This window comes from Manis javanica, chromosome 2, assembly GCF_040802235.1.
Source record: "Manis javanica isolate MJ-LG chromosome 2, MJ_LKY, whole genome shotgun sequence".
Lineage (NCBI taxonomy): Eukaryota > Metazoa > Chordata > Mammalia > Pholidota > Manidae > Manis > Manis javanica.
Window position 1 is genome coordinate 67,850,982 of NC_133157.1, and position 17,351 is coordinate 67,868,332.

The 17,351-nt window shown below is 36.1% G+C and overlaps 2 protein-coding genes across 6 annotated transcripts in view; one reads left to right on the forward strand and one right to left on the reverse strand.

Annotated features, from left to right (window-relative positions):
• SMC5 (structural maintenance of chromosomes 5) overlaps positions 1-17,351 on the forward strand; it is a 107,208-nt gene that overhangs the window by 32,849 nt on the left and 57,008 nt on the right. For all 5 annotated transcript variants that reach the window (XM_073228638.1, XM_017651264.3, XM_073228636.1 and 2 more), the window contains exons 4-7: positions 12,069-12,231; positions 13,194-13,328; positions 15,027-15,167; positions 16,709-16,870. In XM_073228638.1, coding sequence (XP_073084739.1) covers positions 12,069-12,231; positions 13,194-13,328; positions 15,027-15,167; positions 16,709-16,870 — 601 coding nt within the window. The remainder of the gene's footprint in view (positions 1-12,068; positions 12,232-13,193; positions 13,329-15,026; positions 15,168-16,708; positions 16,871-17,351) is intronic.
• On the reverse strand, positions 491-7,839 carry LOC140847699 (zinc finger protein with KRAB and SCAN domains 4-like). The gene has a single exon (XM_073228635.1). It carries the CDS (start codon positions 7,447-7,449, stop codon positions 6,652-6,654), a length of 798 nt encoding a protein of 265 aa, XP_073084736.1. The 5' UTR covers positions 7,450-7,839; the 3' UTR covers positions 491-6,651.

Here is a 17,351-nt window from a genome sequence, read left to right on the forward strand (position 1 = left end):
ATTTCTTCTCTGATCTTTATTATGTCCCTCTGTCTGCTGACCTTAGGCCTCATTCTTTTTCCAATTTCGATGATTGTGATATTAGACCATTCATTTGGGATTGTTCTTCCTTTTTTAAATATGCCTGGATTGCTATATACTTTCCTCTTAAAACTGCTTTTGCTGTATCCCACAGTAGTTGGGGCTTTGTGTTGTTGTTGTTTGTTTCCATATATTGCTGGATCTCCATTTTGATTTGGTCATTGATCCATTGATTATTTAGGAGCATGTTGTTAAGCCTCCATGTGTTTATGAGCCTTTTTGCTTTCTTTGTACAGTTTATTTCTAGTTTTATGCCTTTGTGGTCTGAAAAGTTGGTTGGTAGGATTTCAATCTTTTGGAATTTACTGAGGCTCTTTTTGTGGCCTAGTATGTGGTCTATTCTGGAGAGTGTTCCATGTGCACTTGAGAAGAATGTGTATCCTGTTGCTTTTGGATGTAGAGTTCTATAGATGTCTATTAGGTCCATCTGTTCTAGTGTATTGTTCAGTGCCTCTGTGTCCTTACTTACTTTCTGTCTGGTGGATCTGTCCTTTGGAGTGAGTGGTGTGTTAAAGTGTCCCAAAATGAATGCATTGCATTCTATTTCCTCCTTTAATTCTGTTAGTGTTTGTTTCACATATGTTGGTGCTCCTGTACTGGGTGCATATATGTTTATAATGCTTATATTCTCTTGTTGGACTGAGCCGTTTATCATTATGTAGTGTCCTTTATCTCTTGTAACTTTCTTTGTTTTGAAGTGCCTCCTTTTTTCTCCCTATTGTTTGCATGAAATATCTTTTTCCATCCCTTGACTTTTAATCTGTGCATGTCTTTGGGTTTGAGGTGAGTCTCTTTTTTTTTTGTTTTTTTGTTTTTTTTTTGAGAGGGTATCTCTCATATTTATTGATCAAATGGTTGTTAACAACAATAAAATTCTGTATAGGAGAGTCAATGCTCAATGCACAATCATTAATCCATCTCAAGCCTAATTCTCGTCAGTCTCCAATCTTCTGAAGCATAACGAACAAGTTCTTACATGGTGAACAAATTCTTACATAGTGAATAAGTTCTTACATGGTGAACAGTACAAGGGCAGTCATCACAGAAACTTTCGGTTTTGATCACGCATTATGAACTATAAACAATCAGGTCAAATATGAATATTCATTTGATTTTTATACTTGATTTATATGTGGATCCCACATTTCTCCCTTTATTATTATTATTATTTTTATTTTTAATAAAATGCTGAAGTGGTAGGTAGATGCAAGAGAAAGGTAGAAAACATAGTTTAGTGTTGTAAGAGAGCAATTGTAGATGATCAGGTGTGTGCCTGTAGACTATGTGCTAATCCGAGCTAGACAAGGGCAATAAAACATCCACGGATGCAGAAGATTTCTCTCAAAACAGGGGGGGGTGAGGTTCTAAGCTTCACCACTGTTGATCCCCAATTTCTCACCTGATGGCCCCCCTGCGACTGTGCCTGTCTTAGGTTGTTCCTCCCTTGAGGAATCTTACCTGTCTCTGGCTAACCAGTCATCTTCTGGGGCCATACAGGGAGATGTAAAGTTGGTAAGTGAGAGAGAAGCCATATTGTTTGAAAAGGTTAGCTTTTTACTTCTTTGCAGATTTATGCCCTGTGGTTTCTATGCCCAGCATTTGTCTTGAGGTATCTTTACCACTTGGAAGAATTGTGATACATGGTAAATTCGATATGAGGCACGAATTCTATTTAAGGGTTGTAATTAGGAAGGAAGAAGAAATGCTATAGAGGTAGCAGATGGAAGAAAACATGGGAGGATTGATTATTTCTTTGACATGTCTTCTTGTAGAGTAACTTAAGCATGTATAGGTTTTAAACTACTAACTAAATTGCGCACACATATTAACATAATAGGAATACACTTACCATAAACAAAGCAGATCTATAATTACCAGCCATCTCCAGTGAAGCCAAGAAAACCAGTTAGGCACCCTAGGCATTTGTGAAAATTAGTCTATGATATGATGGATATTGTCCAACTGTACTTGAACAGTCTGAGAGAAATCAGACAAATTAAAGCAACCCATTTCTGGAACTGTTCACATCCCATATGTTCTTTTAACCGTAGATAGTTTGTAGTTGTAAGATTTTGGAGCACTACAACTTGCACTTCTCCTAATTCTTGGTTGAGTTCCAACAGTATAGATACAGTCAAATTTGTTGTTTTACTGTATGCAAAGGCCAGCTTAGATATCGCCTTCTTGATTCCAATGGCAAGTCCAGGAAACGGTGGAATGAATGCAGCTACAACTGCAGCATCGCCTGGATCTTTGTGGAGGTTTTTTGATGATCATCTTCTGATATGAGTCTTCCACAGAGTGCTGATGTTGGAAGTTCTTCTTCTTATCGTATCTTAGTTTATTTTCTGGGTACCCAAATTAGGCTTTGATCTTTTGTATAAAAACAAACAGACCCTTTGCCCACACTTTGATATGCCCTTTATACCATTGTGTAGAACTCATTGGAGGGAGGTGAGTCTCTTGTAAGCACGATATAGATGGGTCTTGCATTTTATCCATTCTTGTACTCTGTATCTTTTGATTGGTGCTTTCAGTCCATTTACATTTAGGGTGATTATTGAAAGATATGTACTTATTGCCATTGCAGGCTTTAGATTTGTGGTTACCAAAGGTTCAAGGTTAGCTTGTTTACTACCTTACTGTCTAACTTAACTCACTTATTGAACTGTTATAAATGCAGCCTGATGATTATTTCTCTCCCTTTTTATTCCTCCTCCTCCATTCTTCATATGTTGGGTGTTTTGTTCTGTGCTCTTTTTAGGAGTGCTCCCATCTAGAGCAGTCCCTCTAAAATACCCTGTAGAGGTGGTTTGTGGGAGGCAAATTCCCTCAACTTTTGCTTGTCTGGGAATTGTTTAATCCCTCCTTCTTATTTAAATGATAATCATGTTGGATACAGTAGTCTTGGTTCAAGGACCTTCTGTTTCATTACATTAAGTATATCATGCCATTCTCTTCTGGCCTGTAGGGTTTCTGTTGAGAAGTCTGATGATAGCCTGATGGGTTTTCCTTTGTAGGTGACCTTTTTTTCCCTCTCTGGCTGCCTTTAGTACTTTGTCCTTGTCCTTGATCTTTGTCATTTTAATTATTATGTGTCTTGGTGTTGTCCTCTTTGGTTCCTTTCTGTTGGGTGTTCTGTGTACTTATGTAGTCTGAGCAACTATTTCCTCCTCCAGTTTGGGGAAGTTCTCAGCAATTATTTCTTCAATGACACTTTCTATCCCTTTTTCTCTCTCTTCTTCTGGTACCTGTATAATGCAGATATTGTTCCTTTTGGATTGGTCACACATTCCTCTAATAATGTTTCATTCCTGGAGATCCTTTTATCTCTCTCTGTGTCAGCTTCTGTGCATTCCTGTTCTCTGGTTTCTATTCCATCAATGGCCTCTTGCATCTTATCCATTCTGCTTATAAATGCTTCCAGAGATTGTTTCACTTCTGTAATCTCCCTCTGGACATCATCCCTTAGCTCTTGCATATTTCTCTGCAGCTCTGTCAGCATGTTTATGATTTTTATTTTGAATTCTTTTTCAGAAAGACTGGTTAGGTCTATCTCCTTCTCAGGTATTGTCTCTGTGATTTTTGTCTGTCTCAGATTCTGCCTTTTCATGGCAGTAGAGATAGATTGCAGAGCTGGGGCAAGTGATGGCTGGGAGAATGTCCCTTCTTGTTGGTTTGTGGCCTTCCTCTTGGAGAACAGTGACCTCTAGCGGCTTGTTCTGGGCAGCTGTGCGCAGACTGGACCTTTGATTCTTGCCCTGCTGCTATGGAGTTTAGCTCCGCAGTAGCTGTGGGCGTGGCCTGCCTCAGGCAGCTGCTCTGATATGGCGGAGCCGTTTCGGAGGGGAAATGGCTGGGAGGCTGTTTATCTCCGTGAGGGGCCTCTGAGCAGCCCTACTGCACAGGGGGTTAGGGTGCCCTGAGTTGCCCGGGATTCCCAGCTGCTAGGTTAAGTGTCCCGGGTCACTTCCATCCAGCTGTGGGGTCCCTGTCCCTTTAAGACTGAAAAAGCACTCGCTTTTCTTTGTCCCCAGGCTGCCGGCTGCAGGGACCCTCTCACAGGTCTTACTGTCCTGTTTCCCTAGTTTCCAGCACCTCACGTATGCACTGTCTTTGCGCTCCAGTGTGGATGGCTGGGTCTGGCTATTTAGCAGTCCTGGGCTCCCTCTCCCTTCCGTTCCGACTCCCCTCCTCCCACTGGGAGCTGGGGTGAAGGGCGCTCGGGTCCCATCAGGCCGGGGCTTGTATCTTACCCTCTTCATGAGACGCTGGTTTCTCATGGGTGTGGATGTAGTCTGGCTGTTGTCCTGTGTCTTCTGGTCTCCCTTTTAGGAAGAGTTGTATTTGTTATATTTTCAAGAATAGATGTGGTTTTGGGAGGATATTTCCACTGCTCTACTCACGCCACCATCTTGGCTCTGCCTCTCCATTTATTTTGAAGATGTGACACCACCAATATTTGAGCAGGGAAGTGAGGCATCAAGGAGGGCTGACCACAGGTGTCTGGCTAAGAGTGCAGTTTCTGATAACTGAGATAAACTCATGAAAGGAGATTTTGGAGTAAGATCAGAAATTCATTTTCGATTAGATCATGTTTCATTGAATTAAGATACCTCCACTTATAAAATGCCACCTCCAATTAAATAATGACACAGGTAGTTTGAAATATTCATCCCAATGTCAGAAATGTTATGATACGAAAAAACAAAAATGCTTTTCAGAGTCAATAAAACATGGAGTAAAGAAAGTTTGAGATGGCTAGTAGATATTCAGATAGAAATGTTGAATGAGCCGTTAAATATATTAAACCTGTTGTTAAGGGAGAAGTCTGGGGCAAAGATAATATATTTGGGAAGTTGTCAGTAGGGAGGATGACAAAATTACCAAGGGAGAGGATACCAGATGAAGGAAAGAAGTCTAAGAACTACACCGTGTTGTGGTGCAGCATTAGGGGTTGAACAAAGGAAAAGACTAGGAAAGGTAACTAAGAAAACTCGCCAGTGAAGTCAAAAGAATATAGTACCTGGAAAGTAATGCTTTGAATGGTTTGAGGGGGAAAGAATAGTCTGTTTGATGGGGCTGATAGGTCAAGTAAAATCAAGGCCAAAAAACCTAGATTTAGCTCATTGTTGGCCTTGACAAAGTTTGGGAGCAGTGGCATTTTTATTTATTCCCATTGAATGTTCTGGAAAGATCTGTGGAGAATATTCATGAGAACTGAATAATAAAAATAGGAGCCACCCTTAACAACTGGGAGTGGAGTACTTCAGGCACAGGGAATAATTTGTGCAAAGGATCTAATGTGGGACTAAGTTTGTTGTTTCTAAGGAACAGAAAATGGTAGTGTACCTGGAATGAAATGAGATATCTGTTGTAGGATTTTGGAAAATACTGTTTACTTAGGTTGGGGATATTCCCTTCTGTTTCTGATTTGGTATGCTTTTAATTCTGAATAGCAAATAAATTTTATCAGCATCTATTGATCATATTATTTTAATTGATAAATTTAGTGAATTTCCTGATATTCACCCAGTTTTTCTTTCTTAGAATAATTGCAATATGGTCATAACTTTTTTGGCGCATTGCTAGATTTGGTTTTCCTATGTTTCACTTAGGATTTTTAAATGTGCATTCTGTTAAATGTTTGTTTGAATGTTTGGTTAAACTTACTAGTAAATCATCTGGGTCTAGAATTTTTTTTTTAATGATGAAATCTTTAATTAGAATTCCTAGTCTGATTAAGAAATTTAGATTTGTTCTATCACAATAACACCACCCTGCCACCTTCCCCCAGCCTCCCAACTGCCAGCTCTAGGTGCTTGGCAAAAATGCGCCAGATAACTCAGAACCAAGTACCTCAGAAATAGACACAAACACTGAGAAACTACTCAGAAATCCAGATGATATCAGGTTCTCAGAGCTGTGAAGGTCATCTCACTGGTGTATTTAATAAATGCTTATTAGCACCTGTGTACAAGGCACAGTGGGAAGTATAAGACTTCACAATAGAGGATTCTTCCATAGGCAAAATTAATGGTCAGAGCAGGAGCCCCCAAATCACAGCCACCTGCCCAGGAGACGTCATCAAGTCCTGGCTGAGGGTGATGAGCCTGTCTGGAACCCATTTAAATCCAATAGGTGAGAACAAACCATTTCAGGTTCAGTTTCTTACAGACAACACTCATGTAGTTCTCCTATCAAACAAGTTTTCTGCCCATCACCTTCTAGAATGCAGAAGATAATTCATCCCAGACTCTGTATCTTCTAACAAACTCCTGATGACTAGTAGTTGTAAATGAAGCCCCAGCCCACAGTTTAAGCAGTCAGGATGGGCTCCAGGGTGGCTTCAGTTCAATGAGGAATGAGCAGCAACTCTGGCATATCTGACTTGGGTCACTGTGACAGAATTTTTTCCCCAACATGGTTTCTCTGATGTTGAACAAGGTATGAAGTTCAGGTGAAGCCTTTTCCACATGAATCACATTGGAAGGGTTTCTCACCAGTGTGGATTTTTTGATGTTCTATAAGGCTGTATTCTGAGTGAAACTTCTCTCACACTCATTGCATTTATAAGGGAGCCTCAACATTTTCCCACTGGCCTTCCATCCTACCTTGACTCTCCCAGGTCTCTCCAGGTTCAGGATTCTGAACATTTTTATCACCATGGATCCTCTGATGTCTCAGGAGGTGTGAACTCTGCCTAAAAGCTTTCCCACACATGTTGCAGTGGTATGGCTTCTCCCCAGTGTGAATTTTGTGATGTTCAAGGAGGCTGCAGCTCTGGCTAAAGGTCTTCCCACAGTCTTCACACTCGTACAGCTTCTCCCCAGTGTGAGTCCTCTGGTGTTTGATCAGGTCTGAGCTGTGAATGAAGGCCTTCCCACGTTCTTCACACTCATATGGTTTCTCACCTGTGTGGACTCTCTGATGAATGACGAGGGCAGAGCTCCCAATGAAGGCTTTGCCACATTCCTCACATTCATAGGGTTTCTCCCCAGTGTGGATTCTCTGGTGCTTACTAAGGCCTGAACTCTGAGCAAAACTCTTTCCACATTCACGGCAAATGTGCTGTCTCCTCCCAGTGTCATTTTTCCACTTTCTTTGTAACCCACCCTCCTGTTCACCAGCTTCTGCACGTGTAGGAATCTGGGCAATGTCTTCACTCAAGTGGCACGGTATTTCCCCAGACTCTCGTACTGGATGTTCCTCACCTGGATGTAACTCCCTGATCTTGGTCTGTGTTTCACCCAAGGAGATCAGGCTGCCATGGAGGTTCTGCCTTTCATCTCTGCAGAAGTTCACCTGAGATGAATCCAGCTGTGCCCATCCAGAAGTGAGGGCCAGGGCCACATCTTCCACTTTCATCAACCCCCAGAATGACTCAGGAGACACAGGCCCATGCAGGAGACTTTATTATCTGAAAGAGAGAGTGGCTGCCCCAGATGGGAGTGGGGAGAGAGAGAGAGAGACAGAGACAGAAACAGAGAGAGAGCAGCAGAGTGAGAGAGACAGAGAGCTAGAATTTTTGCTTTATAATTTTTAAACTATTGCTTTAATTTATTTAGTGGTAATATAATGGAGTTTAGTTTTTCAATCTTTTCTTGAATTGTGTTAATTTATACTTAGCTAAAACTTTTTCCATTTTGCATAGTTCTTATTTTCCTAGCCTAAATAATATCTTCTTAGGTTAACTTTGCTATGTTTGTATTATTATTATGTTGTATCATATAAATTATCTAAGTGTCTTCTGTGGTATTTCCCCTCTTTTGCTTTTTGTCCTTGATTTGAAAAAATTGATTTGTCTGTTTTATTAGTATTTTTCAGTGAATTAAATTCTGCATTGATGTTCTCTTTTATATAATTGTTTTCTGTTTCACTAGTTTCCACTCTTACCTTTATTCTTTTGGTTTCCTTTGTTCCTCTTCTAATTTCTTGAAATGGATATTTATTGTACTGATTTTCAGTCTTATATTTTCCCTAATGTAAACTGTTACATTTTCCTTCTCAGTGTTGCTTTAACTGCTTCTCCCAAATTTTGGAATGTGGCATTTTCCTGTTTTTCATATTTGAGTATTTTCTTTATTTTCTTTATGAATTCATAGAAGTTTCAAATTTTGATGTGATTTTTCTCTGTTTTAGTATTGATTTCTATTTTATGATAGTGTGGTAAATACATATATGGTCTTTATGTTACCAGACTTTTGAAATTTGTTGAAGCTTACTTTTTGTAGTGAGCATTTGTAATTGTTACTTGTTTGCTTGAAAGAATGAGTATTCTACTTTTATTATGTGTAGTATTCTGTATTTGTCCATTGGTTAAGTTTATTATATTGTTAAACCTTCTGTATTTTTGATGATTTCAAATGTTACATTGATTCCTTAATTGCTAAGGAAAGTGTTTTTTTAAGTATTTTTCTGGTTTTCTTTTTTCACTCATTTACTTCAGGTGTTTTCTTTTACATCATTTAAAGTAGTATATATAGCTGGGTGTTTTTTATATAGTCTTTTAAATAGGACATATGGTCCATTTACATTTGTTATTTATATGTTTGGACTTATTTTTACAGCCTTACTCTGATTTTTATTTGTCCCATTTTGCAGTATTTCTTTTCTGTCTTGGCTTGGTTGGATTTTTGTTTAATTTTTCTTAATTGTTTTAGAAATTATTCTATTGTGTTAGTGGTTGTTAAAATTTTTAACAAACACTTATAATTAGTCTAGAGTTAATTAAATCTTTGTCTTCCAAAGGCATTAGAGTACTTTTATTTCAATAACTTCTCTGAATTTATATGTTGTTATAATCTATGTTGTTTATTAGACTCTTCAAGACATAATAACTATTATTAGACTGTCAGAGTTTGTCTAGAATTACCCCACAGAATCTTCTGTTTATCGTGCTTTACATTCTTTCTTTCCTTTCTGTTCTTACCTCTGGGATTGCGTTCTTTCTGCAAGAGGACATCCTTTAGTTTCTTTTCATGAGGGTATTCAAGTGGAACAGTTTTTGTCTAAGGATGATGTTATTTTGCTTTAAATCCTGAAGGATGTATTTGCTGGATATAAAATTCTACTTTGAGAAGTCTTTTTTCAGCACATGCAAAGTATAATTATGTTGTTTTCTGGTATGGAGCCAATCTAAGTTTCTTGATAGTAATTTTCTTTTTCTTGAGGCTTTTAAAATCATATCTCTGTTTTTGATGTTTTAAAGTTTAACATCATATGTTTAGGTGTGATTTATTTATTATTTAGGTGTTGCTTGAGATTGAATGAGCTGCTTAAACTATGATATGGAAAATTCTTTTCTTGTCTCTTCAGATATTGCCAGTGAACCATTCTCTCTCCCTTCTAGAACTCTTTTTAGATAAATGTTAAGCTTTCTTACTCAGTCATCCATATTTCTTAAAAGTGTTCATACTCATCTTTTTATGTTTTTGTGTTCTAGATCCATTTCTCTTTGGTTCTTTTTCAGATCAGCTTGTTTACTTATATTTTCAATCTTTTATTCCTTAAAATATGATAACCATACTTATTTTATACTTGTCCATTAATCCCAGTGTGGCTCTTTTTTCTCTTATTTCTGCTAGTTCTTGATGCTTTCTTTTCATGTATGTATTTCCAAATTTGCTGTTCCTTTCTCTTTGAACTTCCTATTATTTCTTTTAAGATAAAGGTAGATTCTTGCAGAGGGAGTTTTCATTAACTTCTGTCATGTCATTGGATACTTTTCAATCAAAGATCACAATACACAGAATTCTCAGTTTGTGGGTTTTTGAACCTCCTTAGGTATGCCAGGAACTTTTTTTTAAATTAAGGTATCACTGATATACAATCTTATGAAGGTTTCACATGAGCAACATTGTGGTTTCAACATCCACTCATATTATCAAGTCCCCCCCCATTGTAATCACTGTTCATCAGCTTAATAAGATGCTATAGAGTCATTATTTATCTTCTCTGTGCTGTACTGCCTTCCCCATTACCTTATGTTGTGAGTGCTAATTGTAATGCCCCTTAATCCCCTTCTACCTCCCTCCCCAACCACCCTCCTGAGCCACTTCCCTTTGGTAACCAGCCCCTAGTCCCTTTTTGGAGTCTGTGAGTCTGCAAGTCTGCTGCTGTTTTGTCCCTTCAGTTTTCCTTTGTTGTTGTACTCCACAAATGAGTGAAATCATTTGATCCTTGTCTTTCTCTGCCTGGCTTATTTCATTGAGCATAATATCATCTAGCTCCATCCATGTTGTTGCAAATCATAGGATTTGTTTTCTTCTTATGGCTGACTAATATTCCGTTGTGTATATGTACTACATCTTCTTTATCCATTCATCTACTGAAGGACACTTAGGTTGCTTCCATATCTTGGCTATTGTTAATAGTGCTGCAATAAACATAGGGGTACATATGTCCTTTTGAGTCAGGAATCTTGTTTTCTTTGGGTAAATTCCTAGGAGTGGAATTCCTGGGTCAAATGGTGTATCTATTTCTATTTTTTTGAGGAACCTCTATATTGCTTCCCACAATCGTTGAACTAATTTACATTCATACCAACAGTGTAGGAGGGTTTCCCTTTCTCTACATCCTTGCCAGCATTTGTTGTTTCTTGTCTTTTGGATGTTGGCCATCCTAACTGGAATGAGGTGATATCTCATTGTGGTTTTAATTTGCATTTCGCCAGGAACTAACTTTATGGTACAAATCTGTTTGAGACCGATTTGTACTGGTTAGTAACTCTCAGGGAAGATTTTTTGTTTGTTGCAGTTCAAACCATAGTTGGAGACAGGCACTTTACTTTGCTGTACCTAGGGGTAGTGATAATGATGGAGTATTTCTGTTTTACACTTACACTGAGAGTATGGCCTTTTGCGGATGGTTTCTGTTAGAAACTCCACCTTTTGTTAGCTTTGGGCTTTGTTGCAGCTTCCTCCCAGGAGGTTATGAAAATGAATGCACAAAGTTATCCTGTTGGCAAATGCTGTCAGGGTGAAAGCCAATTTCATTTTTCTACTTCTAGATTCCCACCTGCACAAAATTTTGGCCAGAATTACTTTCATGTCTATTCATAAATGGATTTATGAAGATATTATTTTATCTATTTTCAGCTATTTATAGCAAGAAGATCAAAAATAATACTTTATTAGTCATTCTGCTGGAAATGAAAGCTTAAAACTACTTTTTTTTTTACTCCTGAAATGTTAATGTTTGTAGTGTTCTGATTACTGTGTAATCTATATATACAACATTTCAAACTGCTGTCATTTAGCCGTTGGATACCGCTAATTTATCTTTCTGTCACATGCTACTGATTCCCACTGAAGAAGATGGATGAATAGATGGGAAGTATGGAGCAATTAGTACTTCTAAAAGCAAAAAAAAGTATATACCCTTCTTTCAGATTCTCTATTGCTTAATGTTCCTGTAAGACCATGTGATATACATAGTTCACAGTGAATTCACAGTACTCTTAAGCTCTCATGTCATAGCTTTCTCATCCAGACAAGATAAGAAAGCCATGGGCTATCTGTATAGGCAGGCTAGTTCTGGTATCTGAAAATACATATGCAAGAGTTGGTTTTCATTTATACATTTTAAAGTAGAGGAAGTCTCTAGGTTTAATTTTTATATGGTTTGATACCCCAACTCATTTTGAATGGTAGTCAGAGCATATGATTGGAAAATAGTATAATGATTAAAGGATAAATAACTCCAGATGTGTGAATCTCTGTCAGTGTTTGGGAATTGATATTTGTTTTAATTTTATTTTAATAGTTTAAATAATTCTGATGTTGAATAATAATTTACCTGTGGTCAGTTATGTATTATTGCCAATAAAATGTCAAGGTTTCTTTCTTTGGAGGGTCAAAATTCAAAAAGAATAAAAATGATAATACTATCTGGCAACCTCTGGTGCAGGAGAATTTTGGAAATTTTACACTTAAAACAATGTATGTATCTTGAATATAAAGATTTCTAAATTATTTTTAAACTAGGTTCAGGACCTCTGGAAATCTTATAATCACCCGTGAAATTGATGTGGCAAAAAATCAGTCCTTTTGGTTCATCAACAAAAAATCTACAACCCAGAAAATAGTAGAAGAGCAAGTTGCAGCCTTAAATATTCAAGTGGGTAATCTTTGCCAGTTTCTACCTCAGGTAGGAGAAGATTAAATGTAAAGTTGGAATGTTTTGTATATAATGTTTCCTCTTAATGCCATATAAGAAATGTAAACACCTTTCAAAGGATATTGTAATGGTTACTATTTAAACTAAGCACAGTCCTCTTAATGCTTACCTGTTAACAGTTCTTTGTAAAAGGTAGCATTTCATCTATTACTGTAAAATATTTTTAATGTGTATTAATTAGGAAATTTCAATTAATAAAGAGTAAGTATTGTAAAGGAAATAAACTTGTATTATTTTTAAATAGAGTAGCTTGGCTAGCTATGTGCTTCCACTTGTAGGCTCTTAAAATTTTTTATATAATTTCTTAAATCAGTGTTTTTGTATAAAATATGTGAAATATTTAAACTCTTAAGTCAATAGTTTTGACTTCTAAAACCTTGAGATTTTAAACTTGTTTAGTAAAGATATCCTGAAAATGCTCATTAGCTGTTAGTCAAATACCTTTTAAATTTGTCTTTGAATGTTGTCTAGTGACTGAATTATAGTTCATTTTTTTCCTGAAGAAACAATGATTTGATTACCTTTGTCTAAATTAAATAAAAATTTTAAACTTGAAAACATTTATCAGCTAATGTCAGACTATCACCAGAAAAAGACATTTAAAATTCTTTTAACTTCTAACTGATGTGTGGTAGGTAGATAATGATATTTCCGTCTAGGGGACTATTTCTCCTTTCAGTCCCAAGAGTGCTTATTATATGTATCCTGGAAATATTGACATAGAAATTTTTTAAAGGTTCTCAGGAAGATGACAGTTGATACTCTAAGACTTTCTTATTTTAAATAATAATATATGAAAGGACAAGATTTATATTAAGATCACACCTCTAAAAATGGTTTGAGTTTCATCTTGACAGGTGTGATCATTGAGTGCAATTTGTGAAGATATTTATAAGTGATATGGCTCCTGATATTTAAGTTTTATGCTCTAGGATAAAGTTGGAGAATTTGCTAAACTCAGTAAAATTGAACTCCTTGAAGCTACTGAGAAGTCAATTGGTCCTCCAGAAATGCACACATACCATTGTGAACTCAAAAACTTCAGGGAGAAAGAAAAACAACTAGAGGTATTTATAAATAAACAACTCATTTTTATTGTCCCTTGTTAATAATATCTTGTCTCAAAATGTGTCAGAGTGAATAGTAGTTCTGATTCATTGAGTGAATTCATATATTTGCGATTTTTTTCACCTAAGATTGTTCTGCTGACATTAATTAGGTGACAGAAAATGAAAATGGATTTGATAATGTAAAACTTGACAAATTTGACAACCATTTCATCAAATACATGTTATCTATTGACTTTCGAAGGAACAAATAATAGTATTTTTTATTCTCTCAGGAAGTTTTAGTATTATTCTTTTATTCATTCAGTATTTATTAAACCCCTGCCATGTATCAGGCACTGTACAAGTCTTTGAGTAAGTAGCATGTACCATATGGCTTTTAATATAGCACCTCTGTTGAGCCATTTCTTGTATTTTTTCAGTTATATGAAGGTAGTCTTCATAAGAGTTTGTTGTATTTTCATTTTCTCCTTCAATAAACATATTAAATGTCCTTTTATAGCATATCATTTGAAAACATTTTATTTAATCATTTTCCATGTCCCAGAAACTAAAATGGATTCAGTAAATTTTTGTAATAGGAAGTATTGTAAATACATGCTTTCTTTTAAACTGTAACTGTCTATACTTGGTAATATGCATTTGGTATTATTTTTCTTATTATGCTTAGAGTGATGATTAAAGAAGTTGTAATTACTTTATCCTACTTCAGATACTCCCTCGGTCTTTTTATCCTGCCCTACACCAGTCATACAGTAGCATTCTGTACCCGTGGTTTCCCTTTTTGAGGTTTGTTAATCATGGTTTCAGTTACCTGCAGTCAGCCATGGTCCAGAAACAGTTGATCCTCCTCCTGACATGCTGTGTCACAGTGCCTACGTCATTCATCTTAGTAATCTCAACATGTAGGCATCTTACCTCACATCATCAAAAGAAGGTGACTACAGTAAAGTAAACTATTTTGAGAGAGACCTCGTTCACATGCATTCATGTAACTTTTTAGTACAGTATATTTTAAAAATTCTATTCATTGTTGTTAGTCTCTTACTGTGCCTAATTTATAAATAAAGCTTTATCATAGATATGCGTATATATAGAAAAAACTAGTATGTCTAGGGTTTGGTACTATCTGTGATTTCAGGAACCCACTGGCAGTCTGGGGCCATATCCCCTGTGGATAAGGGGGACCGACTACTGTACTCCCATGTAAATCACTCACTGAACCTTATATTCCTCAGAAAAACAAGCATATATTCTGCAAGGTTCTGACTACATTTTTGCATTTGTTAATTTGCAACATAAAGGCTGAATTTTAGCTTTCCTTCATTTTATTTCCAAGTCCTTAAAGCATGGTGTTTATAATGTACTAATCATAATGTTACTTTTCATTTGTATATTACATTGCAGTTTTTACTGAGCTTTCACCATAGTGAGTGAATTGCTCCTACACTCCAGGTAAATGGGACAGGTATCTCTCTCTTTAGGCAAGAAGAGTTCAGGCTCAGAGATGTGGCAGGGCTTCCTCACAGTCACTTGACTAGTACATTGTAGAGTCTAGACCAGAATTCAGTTGTTCACATTAGTTTTTAAGTTCTTTAAGTACTCCTGTAAAATCCTTTATAGTGAAATTTTGCTAGATTGTTAAATGCTTTGGCCTGTTGCTTTTCAGTTAAACTAATTGTTAAATATTTATTTTAGACCTCATGCAAAGAGAAAACTGAGTATCTAGAGAAAATGATTCAAAGGAATGAAAGATATAAACAAGATGTGGAGAGGTTCTATGAACGCAAGCGACATTTAGATTTGATTGAGATGCTTGAAGCAAAGAGGCCGTGGGTGGTAAGTCTTAATTATTAATTATTAGAGGAAAAATACTGATCTTTTTAAGTATCAGCAAAATTATAAAGAAGGCACTAATTACTAGGTATTCAAATTACTTTCATTCATTTTTGCTGTGTATCATAATTTTCTCTTTGTGTTACTATATAGCTTTATGCTATGTAACTATTATTGTAAAACATAATAGTTGGTTAAGTCTGCTCTTTAATTCTTCCATATTTAAGTCCTCAAGAGATAGTTTTGTTTTATAAAATATCAATGATCTAGAAATGTTTACACGTGTAAAAATTAAATGTTTGAGTGTCCTCATGTTACAGAATTTACTTGAAATGTGCCATTAATATTAACTTCAGATGTATCTGAAAGAAAGAAACTAATCTTTTACTCACATACTTTATTTATTTACTGAAGCCCCTGTTCCCTTTTTAATCACTATGTAAGGTGTATTTTATTATTTAAGACCATACTTTGGGTTAAATGGCCAATTCCCTCAGTGGATTTCTTTAAAATGGGCAAAACCAAATAAGAAAGTTTTTTGTCTGTTCCAAAGTTAGGATGGAAATAATTGTTACCAGATTGGAAAACATACAGCTATACTATGGCCTTCTCCCTCTTGGTCCCTGTTTTACTCTAACTGTCCCATGATTTCATTATTATTAAACTTTTTCCTTTCTTCACCTTGTTTTGATCACATTTTCCTGTGTCCATTATTATTCCTGCATATGCTTTGTCTTTGGAAGTCTTTTGCTTACCCTTTTCCAAAATTATTTTTGATCTTTTTTCATTTTTTTTCTTTATTTGCTTTATTTTAATATGTACTACTGGTCTTTTCTTACCTTTCTTGATCCCATTCATTCTTAATTATATGCTATCTCAGCACTTCACTTACTTGTTCAGCAAATATTAATTCCTTTGACATGACAAGTATTTTCACTGCATGCTTGTTTTCCTTTTGACCCATTTTCCTTTCGTTCTTTTTCACTTTTATTTTTAATAAGTTTCTTTTTCTTCTTTATACATTCTTGCATCTCTTCTTTTTTGAGAGAGTAGAAGAGAATCTCATTTTAATAGCTGTTCATGTATAAGTTTTAGAAACAGGAAGAGAGAGAAGTCAGTCCAGCTTGGTAATGGAGATAACAGAGATACCAGAACAGACATTCATAGATTGGTTGCTGCCTGTGCCTTGGTGTTGGTATATGTGTTCATTTATTCTAGTAGTGTATTAACTTCTGTTTTGTTTTTGTTTTTTTTTCTTTGAGAGGGCATCTCTCATTTTTATTGATCAAATGGTTGTTAACAACAATAAAATTCTGTATAGGGGACTCAATGCACAATCATTAATCAACCCCAAGCCTAATTCTCAACAGTCTCCAATCTTCTGAAGCATAACGAACAAGTTGTTACATGGTGAACAAGTTCTTACATAGTGAATAAGTTCTTACATGGTGAACAGTGCAAGGGCAGTCATCACAGAAACTTTCGGTTTTGATCACGCATTATGAACTATAAACAAAACTTCTGTTTTTTTAATTAATTGCAAGGAATATGAAAATGTTCGTCAGGAATATAGAGAAGTGAAACTAGCTCGTGACCGAGTGAAGGAAGAGGTCAGAAAACTTAAAGAGGGGCAGATTCCTGTGACACGTAGAATTGAAGAAACTGAAAGGCAGCGTCATAATTTGGAGGCTCGGATCAAAGAGAAGGTACTTCTCTGGCTCAGTTTTGGATTTCCTGTATTTTACTTTAGCCAATACTAACTTTGCAGGCCTTTGAAAGTACTGTGTATATTCACTCATAGCTCAGTTCCCTGGTCCTTGAGAGGAGTTCTGCCACCCCACCACTTTCAAGGCCTTAATCATCATTGTTGGAGGATTGATACTGTATAGAAATTCCAGGATACATAAAGAGAAGAATGAAATGTGATTGTTTTAATTACAGGAGGATTCAGAGTAGTACTCTTGGAAACAAACTCTTTTGTGAATTTATTAGAGAAAACTTGATGTTTCTTAGAATAAATATATAATGGCATATGGAATATTACCTATTGGAAATATAACTTAAAATTTTTTATGGTCATAGTTTTTAACATTTAGGGAGATTTTGGAGTCAGATTACTTTGAGAATGGTTTAAACTGTGGACCTTGCTATGTTATGGGACTGTTTTTAGGAGCAGATGAAATAACA

Bases quoted from the DNA above. Each gene is read 5' to 3' on its own strand.
- LOC140847699 (XM_073228635.1), bottom strand. From the start codon at position 7,449: ATGAAAGTGGAAGATGTGGCCCTGGCCCTCACTTCTGGATGGGCACAG.